Here is a 24601-nt window from a genome sequence, read left to right as displayed (position 1 = left end):
TCTTTCTTTCTATCTTTCTTTCTCTTTCTCTCTCTCTTTTTCTTTCTTTCTTTCTCTTTCTTTCTTTCTCTCTTTCTTTCTTTCTTTTCTTTCCTTCCTTCCTTTCTTTCTTTTCTTTCTTTTTCTCTCTCCCTCTCTCTCTCTCTTCCCCCATCCCTCCCATTCTTCCTTCTTGTTTCTTCCAGAGCACTTCTCCCACAGAAATACCTAGATCCCAGTATTCCTGATAAGAACAGTCTATTTATTTCAGTGACAGTTCTCTGCTAGAAGGACTTCAGAACAGCAGTGTCAGTTTTACACATATGGGTTTAATATTTATTGTGTTGTTCCAAGGTGAACAATTTTTGGCTTTGATTGTCTTCGTAATAATTAATGCCCTCGTGCAGGGGCTAAAAAACCAAGTCGGAAATTAATTGCATGTATAAAATATATCAACAGGAGCTTAAAATTAATTAGGCTAACTACAAGCATATAGAGAAATAATAACTCAATAGTTAAAAATATGCATAATTATTAAGCAATTGCATTTATATCTTCAGAAATGCAAAGTATAACCTAAGGCTTTAACTTATTAGTCTTTGGTGCAATCATCATTAACATTTTCTTTTGCATTTTTATGAGTAATAAGGCAATGAATATAAAAGAGAAGGATCGAAATGGCAATCCCTATTAATCCATATGGCACACAGAAATCCCTTACAAAGAACGGGTGTGAAACCATTCCCAAACTAATTATCCTTATCCACGGGACCTTTAGAACCCAATGATTTGTAGGAATGTTGGGCTGGAGCTCTGAGCTAAGTGTAGTTATTGCTTAAAGAACATTATTTTATCAGTATGGCAAAAAAGCCACCACTGAGTAATTTTTATGACTTTCCATGAAGGTGTCAAGACCTGTCACCATGTGGTTTATGTGGGGGATGTTCAGGGATTGCAGAAGTGTTTGTATTTCCCATGTCCAGAGAAGGGAACGGAGCTGGGGAAGGGTCTGGAGCACCAGGAGCAGCTGAGGGAGCTGGGGGGGCTCAACCTGGAGAAAAGGAGGCTCAGGGGGAACCTTTTCACTCTCTGCAACTCCCTGACAGGAGGGTGGAGCCAGGTGGGAGTTGGGCTCTGCTCTCAGAGGACAAGGGACAGGACAAGAGGAAATGTCCTCAAGCTGTGCCATGGGTGGTTCAAGTTGGACATCAGGAGGAATTTCTTCCTGGAAAGGGTGGTCAGGCATTAGAAGGGGCTGCCCAGGGAGGTGGTGGAGTCCCCATCCCTGGAGGTGTCCAAGGAACGACTGGACGTGGCACTCAGTGCTGTGGGCTGGGTGACAAGGTGGGGATCAGGCGCAGGTTGGACTCAATTGTATGGGAGGGCTTTTCCAACCAGCACCTCAATGTCTCTCTTTGTGCTGAAAATCTCCTGGAACAGGGACTCTGTCTTAGGTTCATTTATTTTTCCTGTGGGAAGAGGAGCCCACATTTCAGAGGCCTGTTCTGCCTGATCTTAGGTCACCTCCACCTTCACACTTCCCCAGCTCCGTTCCCTTCCCTGGACATGCTCCAGCCCCTCAGTGTCTTTCTTGTCATGAGGGGTCCAGAACTGTATGTGGGAGTTGAGGTGAGTCCTCAGCAGTGCCCAATACAGAGGGAAAATCATTTCCCTAAATCCTTCTGGTCATACTATTTTTGACACAGGCCAGGTGCCATTGGCCTTTTTGGCCACCTGAGCACACCTAGACCTATGTTCATCTCTTCATCCTCCATGTGCTGAGACTCTGTAGGTGAGGACACCATGTTCAGGCCTCCTTTGAGATGGAGACTGACCTGTCTGAAAGTACCTGAGATTGTAAAGAAAACTGCAAAGTGCTGGTTGGTGTGAGGAACTGAAATAGCATTTTCTGCCCAATAGGGTTTGTAGGGATGATACAATCAGATTTCATGGGAGCACCTTTGTGTTTCCCTGTAATATCCTTCATGACTTTGTATTTTGAGATTAGAAACAATTTCTGCTATTGGGAGAAATGCCAAAGCAAAACCGTTCTGTCAAAGGGCTGGGCTTCCTTTAACATTGTGAATAAAGCTCAGCACAGACCCAGAGCAGCACAGGAAATCACAGCAGAAAAGGACCACTTGAGAAGAGAGTCTCAGTCCCTTCACACCACTCTACCCTCTAGGCTGTGTTCTATGTTCTGTGGAGGAACAGTGGAAGAAGATGTTCTCCTGCTGGAAACAGTGGAGCTGGAGGAGCCAGGGGGATGTGTGTCACACATTTGTGTCACAAGTGAGATGAGGAAAGGCTTATGTCAGATCATAAGCTCCCAAATAGTTTCAGACTCCACACAGGAAAATGATTTGCTGTGAAGCTCCACGTTAGAAGCTGTGCAAACCCAACTCCCTCTTTTTTCCTTTGACTTGATGTATGCGTCAGTCTTTCTACACACACGGAGCCAGGAGCTGTCATGTTGAATATCCTCTTCTCTGCTTTTTGGGCTGACAATTTCATATTCATGGAAGTAAATAAATACATTTTAATAGTTTAAAGATGCCTTAATTTCTGTGAGTAAGACACAGACAAGCACCATGATCAGTGAACAAGGGAAGCAGCAGCCTCTCCATTGCTGTCCCATCCAAGACCCGGGGGACTTGGCCACTTCCCATCAGGAACATCTGGCAGAGCTGGAGGTTGAGTTTCAATCTCCCAAATCCCTCCTCAAATCCTTGTGCCAAACCCAGCACAACACCTTAAGGAGACCACTGGGTCAGGTCTTGATCACTGTTTCTTGTTACGTTATTCCTTTTTGTACCAAGGAAATCAATGAAGATGATAGTTAATAAAAAAGAAAACAGAATATGTGTCTTTAGCCCACGTTTACATCTGGGAAAGAAAAACCACATGAAAGAGAGTAACATCATCCAGTTAACTTTATTTCAGTGACCTTATTAAAAAGAAGTGAGAATTATGAAGTAATTAATTGAAAGTTTAGATGATAGGAGCTTGTAATCAACACAGTCTACCTCAGTGGCAGATGCTTGAGCTGCAAAGTCATGAGCTTCAGATGATTTAAACATCAGCTGTTCGTTACAGTAAAAGAGAAAAATGAAATCCCACACTCTTTTGCTCATAATTTTTCTCCAATATTAATTGGAGAATTAATTGGAAAAATATTAAGACATGTTTACCACTGTGCTTGAGAACGAATTGATGCCCAGGGCAGAGCAAGGGGTCCCAGCCCCAGGGCCCCTTTCTCCCCAGGGCAGGATATGGTGAGGATGCTCTTGGACTGTGGGGGCAAAGGGCAGGTCAGGAGTTGTGTTTGGGACTCCAGGGACACAGAGACCACAGTAGGGTGTCAGAGGGACCTCAGTCACTGAGGGAGGGCTGCCAGGATGATGAGGAGAATAAAGAACCCCTCTGAAAGAGATTGTTCTCTTGAATGCAGTGAAATGAGGGCTTGGGGAGGATTTTGTTCTACTTTAATAATGCACTTGCGTGGATCCCAGGGAGGAAGAACAAACACCAGCTTAGGGAGCACTTCTACAAGACTGTCACAGAATCCCAGACTGGTTTGGGTTGGAAGGGACCTTAAGGATCATCCTGTTCCACCTGCTGCCATGGGCAAACTGTCAACACTGGTGTGTCGGTGACACAAAAACTTCCTCCCATCAGTTACTTGCTGTCTTAGTTTTTATTTTAATCCAGCCCATGCTGGACACGTGGGACACCTCTGGGGACAGACCCTGTGCCTGTGAGACCTGGCTCTCACTCCTGTCCTGCCCTCCCTGCATTGTCTCGTTTCTGTACAAGATCAGCACTCGACTCATGCCTGTGAAGAGTTCAGTTATCTGAGGAAATGCCATTTGTAGATTCAGTCAGAAACCACAACCTCGGGATTTTATTTAAACACGTTCCCAAAGTAATACTCAAGGCCCTTTTTCTGTTTAATAAACCCCCTTAATGTCCCCTAAATATTAATGTATTGATTTAGTCTTTGCAATGTTTGCAAAGTCTAATTTGTTTCCTCAGCCAGGCCAAGAGGGACTTGCATTTGGAGCTAACGAGATAAATCTTCCCCAAATTTATTTAAAGTGGGACAAAATAAATATGCAAAAGACTTCTAAAATCATCTAACAACCAGTTTCCAGCTAAAAGTGACAATCTATTACTCTTTTAAATCGTTGGCACTCAAGTAGGGTGTCAGTTCTTTATAAAATTAACTTGCTGGTGCCAGCCACTGTTATCATCTTGTCCCTGCTCAGCACAGAAAGAAAAAGACTTGGAAAAATAATTCTAGACGGGGAGGCAGCCATGGGAGGTTTGCTCCCTGGGAGAGGCCCCCAGAGAACCACCCTCTCCAACAAGGAGCATCCTTGAAGCTGCCATTCCCCAAGGCTGCACCCACAGTCATTAATGCGTCATTAATGACTGATCCCAATGTTTGCTCCAGGATTTGTAGTTTTTATCCATTCATTAAATTCCTCCCACATCTGTACCTCTCGTGGCATTCAGATGAGCTGCGGGGGATCTCTGGCTCTGAAATATGGATGAATGGCTTTTCCCCCTCCGTAACAGCTCAAACCATGGGAAATGTTTGCGTTAGTAGGTGAGCTCATTTCCAGGGATGTAAATCAGGGATATTTTATCTGAACTAGAGTAGGGCTGTACTCATCTGAAACTCATAATTCTGCCATGTTGGAGGTGCTTTAGTCATGGCTGCAACTGAATTTCCATTATGAGCCCAAAATTTCCATCTTCTGAAATCTGCAGGCAAAGGATAATCTACAGAAAATGATCATTTCCTTTCGGCTCTCAAGTGTATTAGTTCTGTTACACTTGAATTAAGGGGAATGAGATGTTCTGTGACACGTGAGAGTCTTGCAAAAGGTGCCTTCAGCACAGTCCAAAGTGTCTTTCAGCAACTTCTTGTGTTATATGGACAGGCCTTGGAGCAACCTGGTCTAGTGGAAGGTGTCCCTGCCCATGGCAGGGGGTGGAACTGGTTGATTTTTCAGGTCCCTCCCAACTCTAACCATTCCATGACTCTATGATTCCATAATAATGAAAAACAAAATGACAACAATACAGAGCAGTATTTTGGGGGGATTTGTTTTTAATGCTTTGCTATTCATTTTTTTGTGTCAGTCTCTTCCCACGCTTCTTTTTCTCTTTGAAGAAGCACCAGTGGTAGGAGTGAAAGTAGGCCAAGCACACGTAGGAAGGAAGTTGGAGTTCCAAGCAGAGTGAGTAGTAAAACTTGGGAAGACTTTGATAGAATATTTGCAGTAAAAGGAGCTCCACGCTTCATGCTCCATTTCCATATTTAATGCTGGAGAAGCTGATAGCACAGAGGGTTTGTTTTGTCTTTTATTTCCTTCTGTGATGCAGAACCCTGGGATCTGCAATGTATGTTGCTGCTGTGTTTCCCCTCGCAGGCTTCTCCGAGGGATCGTGAAGGGAGCTTGTACATGCCTGCTTTTAAATTCCTGTCAGCCCTGAGAGATGGCACCATCACCCAGAACAGTACAAAGGGCCCTGCTTTATAGCCTTTGTAGCCAGCTCTACTTTAGCAAAAGCTGCTGCACGATCTCCTGGCAGGCCAGACCCCTTCCTAGAACTGAATTGTACATAGGCAAGAATATCCCACCTCCAGTGAGCAGCCCATTAATAAAATCCCAAACACGATTGGGGTGGAAAGATCTCATTAGGAAAAGCCAAAGAAAGAGGAAAAATGCACAAACCTGAAGGACTTGAACAGTTGGAGACTTTGTTAGAGAGACTAAATATTTGGTCTCTTCCCTATGCCTTGGAAGCAGCCAGAGGTTGCCCCAGGAGTGCTGGGGGTCTCAGCCTGGAGAAAAGGAGGCCCGGGAGAGACCTTCTGGCTCTCTCCCACTCCCTGACAGGAGGGTGGAGCCAGGGGGGCATCGAGCTCTGCTCCCGGGGAACAAGGGACAGGACAAGAGGAAACAGCCTCAAGCTGTGCCAGGGGAAGTTCAGGTTGAATATAGGGAAAATTTCTTCCTAGAAAGTGTTGTCCAGCCCTGGCACATCTGCCCAGGGAGGTGGTGGAGTCCCCATCCTTGGAAGTGTTCAAAAGCCGTGTGGATATCACACTTAAGAACATGGATTAGTGATGAACATGGTGGTGGTCCAGGGTTGATGGTTGGAGTTGATAATTTTAAAGGTCTTTTCCCATCTTAATGATTCCATGATTCCTTAAGGATTTTCCTGTGGCTGGGGACTGTCTCCTGCTGGTATATCTACTACTGAGCTATGACAAACTTTATCTGCATTGCAAAAGTGATTTAATTAAATTTAAAATAATAACAGTGTGTTATCTCTTTAATCCCCATCTCCAGTGTATGGAGATGTGATTCTTCTGTTGGAATTTACTTGATGGTACATCTTGTCTTGGTTTTATGAGCTGGGAACTTGCAAAAGAAAAATATTTTGTACTATGAGCTATGTTGGGTTCATGGTTATGGGAGAAACACCAAGAGTGAACAAGGGTGGGGATGGATCTGTTAAAGGAGCTCCTTCTCCTGTACTACATATGAGTAGTATATTCTCATACTCTGCATATACTCACATGCTGTGCAGTTCCTTCTTTATTTTTAAAACTCTACAGTTTAATTTTGATTTTATAGCTTAAGAAAGGGTAAAGAGAGGATGATGACAATATCTGATATTTGCAAGCAGCCAAATCCACCAGTTGGAAAGAGCAAAACCAAATGCCTGTCTTTAAAAAGAACTTATGGAGCTAATTTAGGAAAATTTCTGGAAAGGACTGAAAAAACAAATGAGAAGTAAAGAGGCAGATTTGTACAGTAGTATTGAATTGCAAGGAATTTGAAAGGAAGCTCTAAAGGGTATGGATTGAATGTTTCCTGCCTGGAAAATCTCCATTTGAAGAAGTTCATTTTTGATTGTACAGCTTTCCTAGAGATGTAAAGGAAACTTTTCAGTTGTGTATCAAAAGATTGCAGGGCAGCAAATACTGAGGTTCCTAAACCTTAGACATCTGGCAGGGATGCAGGGACACATCCTCTATTGGGAAATAGTGCTCCTGATCCCTCTTTGAGCACCGTGTCCAACCTGTGCCCAATCCCCACCTTGTCACCCAGCCCAGAGCACTGAGTGTCACGTCCAGTCATTCCTTGGACACCTCCAGGGATGGGGACTCCACCGCCTCCCTGGGCAGCCCCTTCCAATGCCTGAACACCCTTTCCATGAGGAATTTCTTCCTGATGTCCAACCTGAACCTCTTTTTTCTATGTGATGACTGCAGCAATGATTCAGATTTTAGGTACTTTAACTAAGACAATATACGTGGGTTTCCCGTCAGGTTATGCCAAAGGTCAGTATATCTAAGCCTTCACCTGGTGCCAGGTATGGAGTCCAGTCTACAAAAAACATACCCCACCTTACAAAGGAACTGAATGAACAAATTTCAGAGCAGCTCCATGAACCCCAAACATCCTCACAGTGGAACACAGCTGCAGACTCACAAAGAAACTAAATTAGAGCCGTGTTTGCAGCAAACAGCAAATGGAGGCCCTCCTTGAGGCAATTAGCAAAGCAGAGCTCTCTTTTGGAGGCATGAAAACAGCATTCAGCAACAGTTTTCAAGTGCTTAATTTACAACTTTGTTCAGTGTCTTCCAGTTTGTTCAGTGTCTTCCAGTTTGTTCAAAAGGCAGCAGAGTTGAACATCAATAATGAGTTCTGGGAGGTGGTGGTGGTGTGGGTTTTTCTGGGAATGTTCATCCCACCTCTACCAGAATATTTTCAGTAGCGGCAGCAATGAATGAGAATTACTAAAATCACCCCCACTTCTGGGGGAGTCATATTTGCAGTTTTTTGGATTCCACCTTGCTCCAGTGGACAGTAATGATGACAAGTGGAAATCGCCCTGGGGAGAGGGGAGGAAGTGACAGCAGAGAATAACGGGGGGAAAGGCAGAAGGATAAAACCAGGGATTTCATCCAGATCAGAAGTGTATTTGTGGTACTTACAATTAAAGTATCTAGCAAAATTCCTGGTTGCAAAGAAAAAATTCCATGTCTTTTCCTTAAGTTATGGTTCATGTGTCCATCCCTCAGCACTTCAGAGGAATTTATTGATTTTTAAAAGGCTGGTCTTCACATTTATGTTTGTGTCAGACAGTGCTCAGGATTTGAATATGCTGGAGTATCAGGAGCAGCTGAGGGAGTTGAGGGCGCTCAGCCTGGAGAAAAGGAGGCTCAGGAGGGACCTTCTGGCTCTCTCCCACTCCCTGACAGGAGGGTGAAGCCAGGTGGGGGTCGGGCTCTGCTCCCAGGGAACAAGAGACAGGACAAGAGGAGACGACCTCAAGCTGTGCCAGGGGAGGTTCGGGTTGGATATCGGGGAAAATTTCTTCCTGGAAAAGGCTGTCCAGCCCTGGCACAGCTGCCCAGAGCAGTGTTGGAGTCCCCATCCCTGGAGGGATTTAAAAGCCGTGTGGATGTGGCACCTGGGGACATGGTTCAGTGGTGGCTTTGGCAGTGCTCAGAATAGTTGGACTTGATGGTCTGAGAGGGCTTTTCCAACCTGAACGACTCTGTGATTTCATGATTTTCTCTTCTACCTAAGGGAGATGTTGTTTCCTTTAAAGCCCACGTCATGTTACACTTACTGTTCATTTATAGGAGCAGATCTTGCACAGAAGTGTTCGGAAGAGTTTCCTTACAGGAACCACACAATGAAAACTCTGTGACTGAAACTACCAGGGCTGTAGTTCTGGCATATTATAACTTGTGAAGCAGTAACAAGGATAATAAATGGTACAAGATCTTTAGCTCCATATGAGAAAACTACAGCAAAATGAAACCTTATAGCACTGATTCTTATGCAATCCTATAATATGACTCTGACTTCTATTATACCTACTTATCACAGGTCTTTTATCCCAGCTATTGAGGTAAAAGCTCAGGAATTTTTGCAAACAGAACAGCACAGCCCCATGGGTAAATTTGGAATGCTGTGCTCAAGGAGATGCACACACAAAATCTGTTCTTTTACTGCGGTTTTTGACATTCTTTATTTTAAATTTTTTTTCCCACGTGGTGTTTTGAACATTTATCCCTTCAGGTGAATATGTTCATTTATAAGGAAAAGATTAAATAAAATCTCACAAGAGAGACGTGAACTTGAATGTGAGTGCCCAGATTTGAATGGATAAAAAGGCACTTCAGGAGCTGGATAAAACCAGCACCTTCCTAAGCCTATGATTTCAGAGCTGCCTCAAGGCCAGAGGAGCTGAAGACATTCCAGACAAAATAAATAGCTGAATTTCTGCTTACTTATAAAGCTTTATAATACTGAAGGCTCAAGTATAGAACTGTGAGAGAGTTATTCGATTGACCCCAGTGGATTACTCGTTTTGTTGTCTTTAGGATTCAGAAATGTTCTTATTTTATTTAGACTGAAATTTTAATCATCCCCACTTTGCATTTAAAATATGATATTATTTCCCTTTCTATCATCTTTAGGAGAAAATAGGAAAATTTCCTTAATAGTTGGCAGATTGGCTTTGTTATGTAAAATAGATCCTTGGCAAAAGAAATTATAATTAACACAACCGTTCCATTACACAATAAAAGGGTTGTTTAATAAAAAAAACCTTTCTGTTAGAAACACTTCAAAGCAAAGACATTGTTGTGTTTTCACAGTGAATTGGATGTAGTTAACATGCTGAAATATTTTGCCCATAAATATTCCCAAATCTCTCTGTGTGATAACAGCAATCTCTCAGTGTAGCGTTCCATGCCCCAGGTTTGGGAATTTCAAAGTCTTTGCCCTGAGTCTCCTCCTGCATCTCCCCTTAGATGACAACCTCTCTTTAATCACAGCATTCTCTGCACAGACGCTTCTGTGCCACTGAAATATAGACTTCCCATTAAATGATGGCTCTGCCTTTGGACTCCCTTCTGGTTTCTAGCAAGCAGATGCAAAATTCTTTAATTTTGTACCAGAATTTCTGGGACCGTTCTTCCCAAGGCGTTTCCAGGTGTGCAGGTATCAAAGGCCTCTGCTTTGTGCTCTATGGGGGTTTGGCCTCTTTGTCAGAGGAGTTGCCCTGTTTCTGATCATCTCCCTGAAATGCATCTGTTCGGTTCCTCTCATCCCACTCTCCCTGTTTAATTTCCATCTCTAACAGCGATGGTGGTGCCCCAGGAGGTCTGTGCCCTGAACATGCTGCATTTCACCTGTGTTTGAACACTCCTGGAGCAAGCCCAGGAACACACTGGGCTTTAGTGTGTTCCTGTTTTTCATTTTCCAGGCTCCTTTCAATCCCAACCCAGAGTTCATGAGCTGTGGGGAATTATTTCCTTCAGAACTCTGCTTAGAACAGATACAGAGTCTGTCAGGGGCAAGAAGTCTTTTCTTGTTCAAAGTTTCCAATAATTTATGTAAAAGAGATGTTACTTTTTGACAAGAAACAACCAGCAATAGGCATCCTGGATTCCATGAGATCTTGTGGAAAGGATTATTTATGTGCTGCAAGATATCAGTTTCTTCATAGATGTATTTTGATTGGCTTTATTGTTTGGGGGGATCTTTTGTGAATAATGTGACGTGACGTGAATTCCGTGTGAGGGTGGTGAGCACCTGGCACAGGTTGCCCAGAGAAGCTGTGGCTGCCCCATCCCTGGAAGTGGATGCCAAAGCCAGATTGGATGGAGCTTGAAGCAACCTGGGATAATGGAAGGTGTCCTTGCCCATGACAAGGGGTGGAATGAGATGGGTTTTAAGGTCCCTTCCAACCCAAACCAGGGTGAGATTCCATGACTCTGGGATTTCTAGGGAGATGTGTGATGCAGCTGATCAGTATTCCCACCCCAAATGACTCTCAGGGCTATTTTTTGGCTCTCTCCTTGTGAAAACACACTAAAGTCTTGATGGAATTACAGACCAAATAGGGTAACAAAGGAGATCCATGGAATTTCACCATGTCTACTGATGCTTCTGCCATTTTGCCTCTCTGCCTTGTCCCAAAGGGAATCCTTGCCCTCATCACTGGCTGCACCAACAGAACATGCTCAGTCTTTTTTAACTTCAAGTCCTCATATTAATCCAGATGCTCGTTTCCACTGAGAACTGGTTATTTATTTATGACGGTGAGGCCCGTTGTTACAGACATTGTTACCCAGCACAGAGGAGCCAGTGCTGTAATTCTCCCATCAGATGGCAAGGGATGCTCTGCAGTATCAAAGCAGAGTCATTAGCTGGGCGTTTAAATGCCAATTAAACAGGATGTGAGTGCTCAGCTCCAGCCTATTGCACTGCAGCGAGTGCCTGCTCTGACTGGGTGTGATCCTTATGCACAGCAGCACAGATTTGATTTATTCCTTGTTATGGGAGTCTTTAATAATCAGTGTAATTTATAGGGACAAGCGCATAGAACCCGTGTCCATTTCTCATTTCCATTGATTTCTGTGAGCAGAGCCACAGAGCCATTCCGGGTGGGAATCGTGCCTTGTAACAGGGTGTATCTGTCACCGTAACAGGGGGAGCACAAATTGAATCTATTGCTGTGATTCCAAGGCTGAAATTATGGTAAAATTTTCTCTTAGACCTTTCTTAGTCAAATGAAGTGCCCTAAGAGGGAACTGGTGCTCAGTCAGTGCTCAAACACTCACTGTCCCGGAGATTGTGCTTGAGGCATCACTGGAGGGCTTTAACACGTTAGAAATCCCATCATTAGGACAATGCTCTGTTCAAAGTGCTGTTTCTGTTAATGAAAAGGCACAGAGTGATCCTGGCAGTGTCTCAAGGCTGAAGAAGCTAAAAACCCTCTGCATTTTTCCCCCAAGAAATCTCCTGGTTGGGGAGTGATGCAGCAAAGGGTAGAACTGGATTCTGGCAGAAGATGTTGCACTGTCTCTGTTCAGGTATCTAAAACTGTTGGGCAGGTAGAAGTTTGATTTTAATTTGATGTTAACTGTCTGTAAAATATGAATATTAATAACCCCATTAATCCCCATTAATACAAATGCTTCTCATGTCATTGGAACCTCATGAAGATTAAATCACATTTCCGGGCGATGGGGGCAGTTCTGCAGGAGCTTGAGAGAAGAAATTAATAATGTGGAAAGCAATTCCAAGTTTAAATGTTGGATAATCATTACTAATTTCTGGGCTACGTAGTGAGAACAAAAATAAATACTGAATAAATACTGAATAAATTCCTACCAACTGACTTAATTCGGGGAATGAGCCTTTGGATTGAGTCAATTCATTTGAAATTTGCTCAGTATGTGTGTTCAGTGTAACTAGAGAACCATTTTCCTCAGTAAAATAGTATACGATGGGTTAACAAGAGGATATTAGACTGATGCTCACACTTCAGTCCTGGATCTCTTTTCCAAGAATCAAGGACAGACAGCCCAGATCAAATTGCTGCAAGGTGGGTCCATAGCTTGTTCAAAATATTACTGAGGGAATGACTGTCAGTGATTCACTGTCCATAGAGAAGAACGTGTTGGATGGGTCTGTCGTGATTCCAGAAGGATTTCAGAGGGATTTCAATAGATGAAGGAGGTGATAAACTAGAGAATACATCTATATAATTTGCCAGTGACATAAAAATGCAAGTGCTTGTGACAACAGGCTTCGAACTCCGAATGATGGATTTCAGAAGTGCTCTGGAATCAATAAGATGAAATTCAATAAGGACAGAACAAGATGGGAGTCTCAGAGAGAAATCAAATACACAAATGAGTGAAAACTACCCAGACAGCAGCACTTCAGGAGAGGTAGAGTGGCCAGGGATTAAATCCAGGACACCAGAACAAATCCTGCAGGAAAAGGACAGCTGGCATCTGGAAATGCAATGCCTGGTTTAGAAATAGTTTGTACTTTCTGCCCTCTCTTGTCCTGCCAAACAAGAAAGTGGAAGGTTTCATTCCTGTAGACAGGGAATTCTCACAAGTAAAACAACTGCTACAGTGTGGAAATCACATCTGGGGCCCAGTGGTCATGGGGAGGGTCCTTTCCTTGGGGGCTCTCCGATGTGGAGGGAAGTGTGGATGAAGGGACAGGGAACATTATGAGGTCCAAGGAGGTAGTTGTGGATACAATTGAGCCACACGGTCATAAAATCCCAGACTGGTTTGAGTTGGAATGGGCCTTTAAGCTCATCCAGTTCCACCCCGTGCCATGGGCAGGGACACCTTCCATTACACCAGGTTGCTCCAAGCCCCGTCCAACCTGGCCTTGGACACTTCCTGGGATGGGGCAGCCCCAGCTTCTCTGGGCAACCTGTGCCAGGGCCTCACCGCCCTCACAGGGAACAATTCCTTCCCAATATCCCAATATCTAACCCTGCCCTCTGGCAGTGGGAAGCCATTCCCCCTTATCCTGTCCCTCCAGGGCCTTGTCTCAAGTCCATCTCCAGCTCTTAGAGTCCCTTTAGGTACTGGAAGGGATTCTAAAGTCTCTCTGGAGCCTTCTCTTCTCCAGGCTGAACATTCCCAGCTCTCCCAGCCTGAGTCCATGGCAGGGGGGCTCCAGGCCTGGGATCAGCTCATTGGTGTTCAGGTTGTAACGGGTGGGACCGAACATGTCCTGAGGAGTAAAGGATGAGGAATTGCTTTTCAGATCAGAGCAAGATACTTAAAATGCAAAGTAAGCAGAGACATATGGTTGGGATACAGAGAAGGGGGAGTGATGCAGCCAAAGAACTGTCAAGGGAAATGATTTTAATAACTATATTGGGAATACGATATAAATCTGTCATTCATCCTCGCTGGAGAGAGAATGAACCTGTAGAATTCTCCAAAAGGAAAAATGCAGAGTTACAAGAAAGCACCTCGAATCATTACAGATCTTTTATTTAGTTCCTGTGACAGCAAGAGTAGCAACAGGAATATCAGTGTTCAAAACTGTCAAAACCCTTTAATATTCTCATTTTGCCTGGAAGAACCAGTGATGAGGTTTTACCTCTAATTTTCTTGTCTAGATTTTTTTCTTGGTACTTCTGAGTTGCATAAATACTGCAGTGAAAAGCCCTTGGCTACCTAAGTTTGAATTTGTCTTGAAAAAGTGTCCACACATACATGCATGTACAACCTTCTCCTGAGGGCCAGCTCTGATCTCTGCTCCCTGTGAGCAGTGACAATGACCCAAGGGAACAGCTGGAGCTGTGTCATGGGAGGTTTAGGTTGGATCTTAGAAAAAGGTTCTTCACCCAGAGGGTGGCTGGGCACTGATCAGGCTCCCCAGGGCAGTGGTCACAGCACCAAGGCTGCCAGAGCTCAAGAAGTGTTTGAACAACTCTCTCAGGCATAGTGTGGGATCGTTAGGGTGTCCTGTGCAGGGCCAGGAGTTGGACTCATGATCCTTGTGGGTCCCTCCCGGATCAGGATATTCCATGATTCTGTGATTTTCTTATTCTAACTGTACCCAGCCCCTTCAGCAGCATCCACACCCTGGGTGGGCTCTTGGAAGGATATAGAAAGGGAAATAAAGTTTACTTTGAATTATTACATTATATTACTTCTCTGGCTGGAGCAAACAATGGTTTTCTCTCTGTTGGTTTTAAATCGAACCTTGTAGGATTGAACTTGTGGTCTGGAAAGAGGAAGAGTGGGGTTTGAAGGAATAATATCTGTATGTCCTTATATAATAACCAGCAGCTTATTGACACCTTCTGGAGGAACAGGGACAGTGTAGCCTAGGGCTGATGGCACAGGAAGAAAGAAGGAGTTTGGGATATTTCTGGCAGACTCGGGAAGGTGGGGGTGTTTGCTGGTGCCTCACAGATGGAAGAGATTTGTCTGCAAGGTTATTTATGCAGTTTTGCTTGGATATTATTGTCCTCTTCCAGTCTGTGTCTGCTTAATCACCGAGATCTGCAGACATTTCCTGGGGACCATGAGGGTTTTGAGATGTTCTGACTGGTTTATGCAGATTTATTCAGGCTGTGTTTTAACTGACAAATGTTTATCCTGTTCCACCCAGGTGCTCCTTTCTTACCCTGTGTAAACTATTTTCTTCTTGTCTTTTCTTAGCAATCACTCTGCTGGCATAAAAATTAATGCAGGGGGGGATTTTTTTTTAATTATATAAAATGTTGTATTATTTTAACCTTTGGCTATTTTCATATTCTTAATCATTCATGTTTTTGGGAGTACCTATTTTCTATAACAACATACCGTTAAAACCACATTATATTGCAGTTGGGGATATAGTAAATGTTTAAATTCACTAAACTGGAAAGGATTTTTCAAGAATAACCTCTGTGTATTTTTTATATTTATAATTTTAATGAATTAGAATGACTTCATTAATCAAACAATATCACTGCATGTAAGACTTCGGCATTGATTATCTGAGCTAATGCTTCCCAGAATCCCTCCTCAGATTATATTTAGCTCTTTCACAGAAGCAGTTCATAGCCATGACACAAGTCTCCAGTGTCAGACTGAGGGTTGGGGGTGCTGGGATCTGAGACAGGGAAGAATCTCTTGTAGAATCACAATGAAATGTGATATAATTCCATAGAGACACAGAATCATGGCATGGTTTGGGTTGAAAGGGACCTTGAAGTCCATCTTGTCCCACCCCCTACTGTGGGCAGGGACACCTTCCAAGAGACCAGGTTGCTCCAAGCCCCCTCCAGGCTGGCCCTGGACACTTCCAGAGATGGGGCAGCAAAAGCTTCTCTGGTCAACCTGTGCCAGGGCCTAGGAAATAATTAAATAAATCAGATATTTAATGATCTGACACATACACAGAAAAGAATCCCTGATTTTTCTGAGCCCTTCCCTATCAGTGTGTGTTAATTAGTTGAACAATATGACTAAAGTAGAGCTTGTCTGGGCTCAGGCCTCGTGCTCAGCCAGCAATCAGACCCCAGCTGGGACAGCTTTGGGTTTAGCCAGCAGGTTATTGCTCTTCTTTAGTATTTTTACCCATTATAACTTTTTGTCTCCATTTCCATGATTAAACCGTTAGCAGCAGGTTGATTGCAGAGCTCTGCTCACTGAAAGTGGCTCATGGAATGTCTGAGAGCCCACAGATCTCACCCTCAATTGCACAGGAATAATTTCCAAATAGAATAATTCTTTTTCTATCCATATCCTGATAATCTCTATTCTGGATGAGGAATTCTCTCTGAAGATGGGAAGTGTCCCATTCCCACCTGCATGGGGGCACACCTGGACCTGGGTTTAGGGGACATGATGGCTTTGAGGAATTTGTGGTTTATAGAAACATTTTCTTCTCATTTCCTCTTATTTCAGTTTTTCATACCAAAAAGACACCACATACCATCATCCCATTACAGTGCTATTATTAACAGGAATTGGGAAGGGGCTTTTCTGTAAATAATGTGTTTTCACAGAATCCCAGAATGGTTTGGGTTGGAAGGGACCTTAAAGCCCATCCAGTTCCACTCTCTGCCATGGGCAGGGACACCTTCTACTAGACCAGGCTGCTCCAAGCCCTGTCCAACCTGGCCTTGAAAAAGCACGTTTGTTTTTCATTTTAACCAAATTCAGTGGTGCTTTAAAATGTTAAAAAGAATAATTAGACAGTTAACACAAAAAGCACTGACTTATCCCAAGCATGCTGAGTACAGCTGAAACTGGGGTTAAAAAGCATAAATATAGCTGTGTTACTGGAAAATGTAGTCAGCCAAAATCAGCCTCGCATGGGCTGTGCCATTCCACCAGTCCTTGGGAGAAGAGGAATGAGGAGGGAGCTGCTGCTCCTGTAATGCTGGGGGATGGAGTTGGTACCTCTGCTCATCTCCCCAGCCCAAACAGGGCTCATCCCTCAGATCCAAGAGCGGGATGGGGTTTTGTGGTTGGCCTAAAGCCCAAAGTTATGTTGGGAGGGAGGAGGATGGAGCCCAAAGCTTCACCTACCTGCCAGCTCCTGCTCCTCAGGGCAGGAGGAGGCTCTGAGCAAAGGCTGCTGCACAGTATTCCTTGGGATGCTCAAAGTTCTTTGGGAGGACATTTGCCTTTCCCCAAGAAATTCCAAAGATCTGCATCTCTTACCCCCAGTTATTTTGTCAGGCAGCAACAGACTCTCTGCACATAATCATTGCTCAGTTTCTGATGCCATAGATTCTCCCTGTTTTCTGTGCCTCCTACTGTTCACTTGGTAAATGCAGGGAGAAGGGGAAGGATGAGCCCTTGCTCTCTCTGCAGCACTTTCATCACTCTCCTGCATTTTTTCATTACTGTACTCAATTTATCACTGAGGAAACACAGGAATAGCAAAGCTGAATTCTTAAGTCTCGTTGTGGGTTTGTTCTCAGCAGCTCCCTGATGCTTTGGAAGGCAGAAGAAATGTAGAAAATAAAATTGCTGTGTCTGTTAATTGATTTGCAAAGATGGAGCTGCAAATCAGAATGGCCTCACTGAACCAAAAATCAAGCAATATTGTTTTTTAAGGCTTTCCATCTTTTTCCCTTAAGTGGAAAGTCATTCCCAGGGATTCTGATTGTCTCAAGTATAAAGAAACTTTTTATTCAATTCCCACATTCAAGGCTCACTTTAGGTTGGTTTTGATGTCCTTCAGGATTTAGCGTTGATTCAGGAATGACAGTGATTTAGGAAGATTTAGGAAGATTGATTAAGGAAGATTTAGGAATGATAATGATTTAGGAAGGTTAGAATGATTTAGGATTGATTTAGGAATGGCAAATGACTTAGGAAAAATCTTTCAGAAGGGATTCCAGGTGCGTGGGCCTTTATCCAGCCAGTGTCCACTTGCAGGAAACCTTCCTTTCCTGTGACTTTAGGACACTGGTGATACAAATTCAATAGTTCCAACAGGTAAAATACTTGCTTACACATTTTTAATTCAATTTTTAATTCCAATTCTGCATTATCACATTCCTGTGGCAATGTGGGTCTTTTTTCTAGAATTTGATATTCAAGTTGGTCTAAAATAAACTGATCCCTGATCACAGATAACAGGTGAAAATAAAGTTCTACTGAAAACATAAATAATATTACTTTAATTTATACAGATTATGGTTATACTGCTACTCATATAAAAGAGGGAAGAGGAAGAGATTAATCAAAACCTTACATGAGTGCTGCTTTTATGAGGTTTTTGTCAAGCTTTAGTGTTGACAGGAATTGGAAATAAATGAAGACTCAAGGCCCAACCATTTATCTTCCCAGCCCACCCATAATTTATTTTTTCAGCCCCACTTTGCAAAAGCTGACAAAGTATGTTTAATAAGGAGGGGGTGGGACCTTTAGGCAATGCTCCTCAATCAAACTGTGCCAAGGAACTAATCAGGAAAATGCAAAATACAAAAGATTCTTGGTTTTCCCAGTTGGAGACTGATTGTCACGTAAATGAAGATTTGTGCCCCATTTGCACAGGCTGGTGGTTCTGCTTTATTTTATTTGCTCCCCTGATTTAAAACCTGTATTAACTATACTCTAAAAATCATGTGTGATTTGAGGGTATTTTACAACTCAGTAAATATTCAGTGCATCTGATTACGAAACAAAAAAATACTATAAAAAGTATAAAAATGAAGACTTTTTTTTAATAAAAAATTGATAAATTATTTTACTGCTCTAAAAAGCACAGTTATCTTTTTTATGATCAGTAGTGTGATATGTTCAACTACACAAATGATTTTGTTAGGTGAGGGTAGTCAGGCCCTGGCACAGGTTGCCCAGAGAAGCTGTGGCTGCCCCATCCCTGGGAGTGTCCAAGGCCAGGTTGGACGGGGCTTGGAGCAGCCTGGGATAGTGGGAGGTGCCCCTGCCCATGGCAGGGGGTGGGACTGGATAGGCATTAGTGTCCATTCCAACACAAACTATTCCATGATTCTATGATTCTACAATATAAATAATTTTAAAACCTTAACAGAATTAAGACTGTTTTCAAACAGTTCCTTATTTCTGGGAGCATTCAAAGCAGCCAATTTATGACAACTTATGAATTTGCTTTCTACACTATGACTTTGGTTCACCAACCTCTGCACTGATGGCAATTCCTGCAGAGTCCGGGCTTTAAGGGGACTCTGCAATCCTGCCATTTTTAGTTTGGGGTCAGCAAGATTTGGCATGCCCTACATAAAGCCACTGGCTGGATGGTATCTTCTCCCAAACCACATGGATGCAAGACTAGGACTGGATCTGCAGCTGGGCTGGGGTCAGGAGCAGGTGGTGGAGCTGCCCACACCTCCCTGGCTCATTAGTGGGGGACTGGATTAGCAGCTCTCACTGCTGTGTGGGACAGCAGCCAGTGAAATCTCCTGGAAATAAGTGACATCTGTTTTGGGGGATGAACACACCTTGGGTGCTGTGTTTGGCAGTGTTCACACCTCGGTGGGGCTTGGAGATGGTTCTTGATGAGCTCTGCAGATGGTCCTGTGGCCCCTTGCAGACCCTGGAGCTGTCAATGCTTCACCCTCTTCTCGTTCCCAAATGATTCAGGTATAGTAACTATTCCTAATAACCACATTTCAACCTGGTTTGGGTTGGGTTTTTTCTTTAAATCTTTCCTTTGATTAACTGTCCTGTTTTTCTCTTCCCCCCCTCCCATATTGATGGTTGGATTTTATGATCTTAGAGGTCTTTTCCAACCTTAATGATTCCATAATTCTATGATTTGAGTGTTCTGGCTGTGTCTAGTTATTCAGCCACAAGTTGCTTCATCGTCCTGACTAAAATGTGAAGAATAGGAGAAGGAAAGAACTGGAATTTAGGGGTTTCTTACAAGAAATCTTCAAGCAAGTGCAGCACTAAAATTCATGAAAATTTCAGGAAAACAGGCTTATTTGTAACAGGAAGGTTTCCCAGAGACCGGGGAATGTGGTGATTGCAAACTGAGGAGTCATAGAGATTCTCAATTAGTGGCAAATGGAGTTCAAACCTGCTTTTAATAACTCTCATAAGCACATTCTAATTTTTCTATGTATTTGTCATAAAAACTAATTATTATGTCCAAGCCATAAAAAGAAGAATAAGATTCTATTTCCTGTGTCATGTCAGTGATTTTGAGATATTCCACAAGTTAATGAAATCAATCTGCATATTAGGAAAGCAGAATTATGCATTATTATGTCTGCAGAGAGAAATCAATGCTTCACCTGATTTTTTCAGTCTTTACAGCAGAGGGCTCAGGCCATGAAGATCCCTCATGTGTCATTACAGCAGGGTGGGGTCAGAGATGCAGGTGATGATCCCGCCCTGGGAAAGGCAGCTTCCCTGTGTGCTGTGGGCAGGCTGTCCATTGCCAGGGGGTGAGAAGACTTTTAGGACTGTACCACTGGCCCTGACTACCTTGGCCACCTCAGAGGAACCATTTCTTGTACCAGCATGTCTGTCCCATGCCCCCATCACTGCCACACCCAGGACCGAATGGGAACTGAGCAGGGACCTGCTCCATCTGCTTGTGGGATGAATTGCTGGAGATTGTTAGCCCAGGTCGAGACCTGATGAGTCACATCTCTGATAAACATCTCAAAAAAGCCCCGCCAACAACATATTTTGCATTTTCACAGCTATATTTAGATGTATTTAAATGAGATTTGGTTTTGAAATTTGAAAAGGCAGATGTACAGAAAATATTACAGAACCTGTGTGTACGTGGAAAAAAATCATGTATTCAAAGACGATCTGGAGAAGGTCTTCAGAGATCTGGAGATGGTCACGAGTCCTTAGTGCAGAGCACCCAGGGGTGGGCGGTGTGTGTCGTGGGAGGAGGACTGTGGTGTCTCCACCACCTTTCACTGAGGACATGCTGCCTGTGTTGCCTTTATGTTCAACTCCCTGTAGTTGTTACTGGGGGAGGTGCTGAGACCTTGGCACAGGTTAGAGGAGCTGTGGCTGCCCCATCCCTGGAAGTGTCCAAGGCCAGGTTGGAAGGGGCTTATGTGGCTCAGTGGGCATGGGCGTATTTGGTTGAAGATTGGATGTGATGATCCTGGAGGGCTTTTCCCGCCTTAATGATTCTGTGGCTGACGGTTTCTACTGTGACATGTTTTCCTCTTGTGTTCTTGTTACCTCTCACCTTTTCCATGTGACTCCTGTAAGAAGGGAGTATCCACGTTCTCCTCAGCCACCCTTGAAATACTGTGACAAGGTGACAAGGTCTCTCTTAAACCTTCTTTTCTCATGGCTGAATGACCCCAGTTCTCTCAGCCTTCCCTCTCACAGTAGCTTCCCAGGCCTTTGGTTACACACCTTGTCTGAAATGGAAAGGTTCTCATTTAAAAACATTAAAAAGAGAAGTCAGATTACTGCAAAGTACTTTTCATGTTGGACCCCTGCACAAAATTTACTTGGGAGTTTAATTCCTCTTTCATCCTTGTTTATTATCTCATTTCTTCTGCCTCTCGTTAATCCATTTACTGAATAAATGTTTATTCGCTGCTATATTTAATTTTTTTCTGACCTTCTCAGCTGCCACGTGAGATGGGTGGAAGGCTGTAGTTGTTGAAATGTAGAGGAGCTCTGTGATGGGTTTAATCTGCACTCGAGGCTCAGCAGAGCAGATATGAAATGCTAAATCTGCTCATAGATCAGTCTTTAGAGGTATCAGAAGAAATATGTATGCAAAATAAACATTTCTTAATTCTTAATAAATATTAACATTCCATTGTGTTTATGCATATATATTTAAGTCATAATTACTAAATTCCACAGATTTGAGTGATCTGAATGTAATGATCCCTATCAGTCAGTAAATAGCAGAAAAATTAGCAGCATACTGATATACCAGAAATCCTGATTTGTCTCACACTGTGAGGTTCCAGAAATACTGTGGAAGCTAATTTCTATCATGGGAAAGAAAATCTTCCTGCGAAATCATTGATAATAATAACATCAACAATTCTCCATGAGTACCAGATCATATTGTGTCATTTATGTAATTTACAGAATTACATTATTCAGCAGGACTACATGTTTGTGCTTATTTATGTGTTATTTTAATTGATGTACATCTCTTATTAATTTCTTTTCTAATTCTATTTTGGAAATGAATGAATGATGTGACCTGCTCAGTGTCATTGTAATGACACTGCTAGGTTTTATTTCATTTCCTTGCTGTAAAACCAAGATTAAAGAGGAGCCCAGTCAATTAGGAAATGAACAAAGCACATACTTAAGAGAAAATCACTTAATCTGCACTCTGTAAGTCTGGAAAACTCTTCACCTTCAACCATGTCATGGGTCCAATCTTCCCTTATAAAGACGGTAAAATTCCAAAGGATAAACCTCAAACCCAAACAAAAGCCTGCACATTTCTCCTGGAACAGACCTTCTTGGCTTCAGGAAAGTCTGGAGAGGGTCTTTTCTTTAGAGAGATTCACACTGAAAGCCAGAATTCTTGCCTTCATTGCTGGGACCCCGAGTTCCCTTTCTCCCATTGTAACATTACAGGTAAAGCATTCCCTTAAGGACAGGCCATTTAATGCTTTCCATCACTTTCCATCCATGTGGAACTCTGTTCTCTGATGCCCAGGTGTATAAATAGTACAGAAAATGGGGTTAGTGAAGAATTCTGCTGATGAAATCAAAGAAAAAAAAATCCAGCTTATTTTTTTTTCTTAGCCCTGGTGCTGCTGGGGGCCTCAAAGCAATATGAGGCAACAGAAATAAATGTATTTTAGTCTTCTGCAGGAGAAGATACAACTCTCCAAGTACACACAGGCAGGATGTAACAGGCATCTTGATTTTTAAAAGTACAAGAACAATTTCATTTTCTCTTCTTTACACACTGTCACGAGCAAGCTCAGCCTTTCAACAAGAGCATCCATCTTTCCTGGGAAATCGAGAGCAACCCCTGCTTTGCACAAAACAGAGGGAAGTGCTGCTTTCTCAGTTGCAGCATTTAGAATCCAAGGCTGAGCTCTGCAAACCTGATGGAAATAGTTGTGCTCACACCTCACTGAGGGTTTGCACAGTTGCATTTCAACGCCTGCCTGTAATTTTATCCCAAAGGCGATCCAGCTGTCCCGGCTCTCCCAGCAAATCCAGGTATCCCAGCTCTCCCAGCTAGTTCTCTGTGCTCTGCTGGGATTATACTGAGTCAGAAGCTTTCCATGACCCCTTTCTCCTTGTTTCGTTCCAGTGTCTCCCAAGATATTCCGCATCTCCAGTGACATCATTGTGAACGAAGGCAACAACGTGACCCTGGTGTGTCTGGCCACAGGGAAGCCGGAGCCTTCCATCTCCTGGAGGCACATCTCCCCGTCTGGTGAGTGTGGAGCTGCCACCCCAACAGGGTTGGTGTTTTGGGGAGTCACAAGTGGGACGAGTGGCAGCATTTTTACCTTAAAAAGTGCTTGTCTAATGGGACCTTTAGAAAAGAATCTTCTTCAGATTTTGGGTGAGATCAGGGAAAACTGGGATACTACTGTAACACACAAATGAAGACATAAGGGCCCCTTAAATACGAATAAGTATGTTTTAACAGGCTGCAGAAATGGATCACACAATTCCAATTAAAATACAAGCAAGGACATAATCAGGAACACACAGGACTCTCTAAAAATGGGAATGAAAGTTAAACATATGAACACATCATGTAATAGATTTAATTCACTGCCATTTGTTTTACTGTAACTACAGATGCAGGGTGGGATTTTTGGGGTGTCCTGTGCAGAGCCTGAAACTGGACTCAGTGATCCTCATGGGTCCCTTCCAATTCAGGATATTCTAGGATTTTATACCATTGAACGATTATTCCTTGATGCAACACAGTTTATTGGAATGGTTTTAATGAACAAAATAAATGATATTTAGGAAAAATTGCAAACAAAATGGCAACTAAAGGTATCACTTCTATCTGATATTTCCATTTATACTTTTGATTCTTCATTACATATTTAAAGAAAAGTTCTGGCTAATGTTCTAGTGATCTCTCTGCTGTTGGCTTGGTGTAGAGCCACCAAAGCTGCTCCCTGGGAGCAAAGCAGGGTCCATGGGGAGATCCCCACTCCCTATCTCTGGAAATTAGGATGGATTTGGTATTCCTGGGAGGAGCTGCTCCCTGCTCCCAGCTGGCTGGACTGGCATTGCAGTGGTTCTTTTACAGGGACTCTACAGTCATGATTGATTTTGCAATGAAGGGCTTTCTTTGCTCCCACAACTTTTATAAAATCCGTGTAATTGCAGGGAAGGAGGCTTTCATGGACTGTCACAGCCTCTCATAATCCTGAGGAACAGTTTGCTTTACAAAGCAAGATCTGGAAAAAAAAGGTCACTTTTGACCTTTAAGACAATGACAATGAATTTGGCTTGGAGTGTCCATCAAGGGACCCGAGGAAAAATTCAGTTGTAGCAGAAAATGGATTTTAACTAAATGTCAAATAAAATTTTATTAGAAACCGTGGTGATACTTTAGAGTAATAGCTTAAAGCATTGAGTGGCTGCAGAAAGGAGCTCTTATAATGTTCCTGGAGAGGGATAAAGCAGAAAAGGAGAATTAGTGCACTCAGGCTGCAGGAGAGGCTGAGGAATAGGCAGAGTCTTCTCCTCTTGAATTCAGGCAAAATGAAGATCTGGTACCTGGGGACATGGGTGAGTGGTGGCCTTGGCAGTGCTGGGGCAATGGTTGGACTCGATGAGCTTACAGAGTTTTTCAACCTTAATGACTCC

The 24601-nt window shown here is 43.1% G+C and overlaps 1 protein-coding gene across 2 annotated transcripts in view; it reads left to right on the top strand.

Moving 5' to 3' along the window:
* The window catches only part of NEGR1 (neuronal growth regulator 1), a 213426-nt gene that overhangs the window by 101006 nt on the left and 87819 nt on the right, over positions 1–24601 (top strand). For both annotated transcript variants that reach the window (XM_027694428.1, XM_027694429.1), the window contains exon 3: positions 23073–23198. In XM_027694428.1, coding sequence (XP_027550229.1) covers positions 23073–23198 — 126 coding nt within the window. The remainder of the gene's footprint in view (positions 1–23072; positions 23199–24601) is intronic.

The sequence above is a fragment of the Neopelma chrysocephalum genome, unplaced genomic scaffold (assembly GCF_003984885.1).
Source record: "Neopelma chrysocephalum unplaced genomic scaffold, ASM398488v2 Primary Assembly neopelma1_97, whole genome shotgun sequence".
Classification (NCBI taxonomy): Eukaryota; Metazoa; Chordata; class Aves; order Passeriformes; family Pipridae; genus Neopelma; species Neopelma chrysocephalum.
This window is presented reverse-complemented; position numbering and strand designations above follow the sequence as displayed.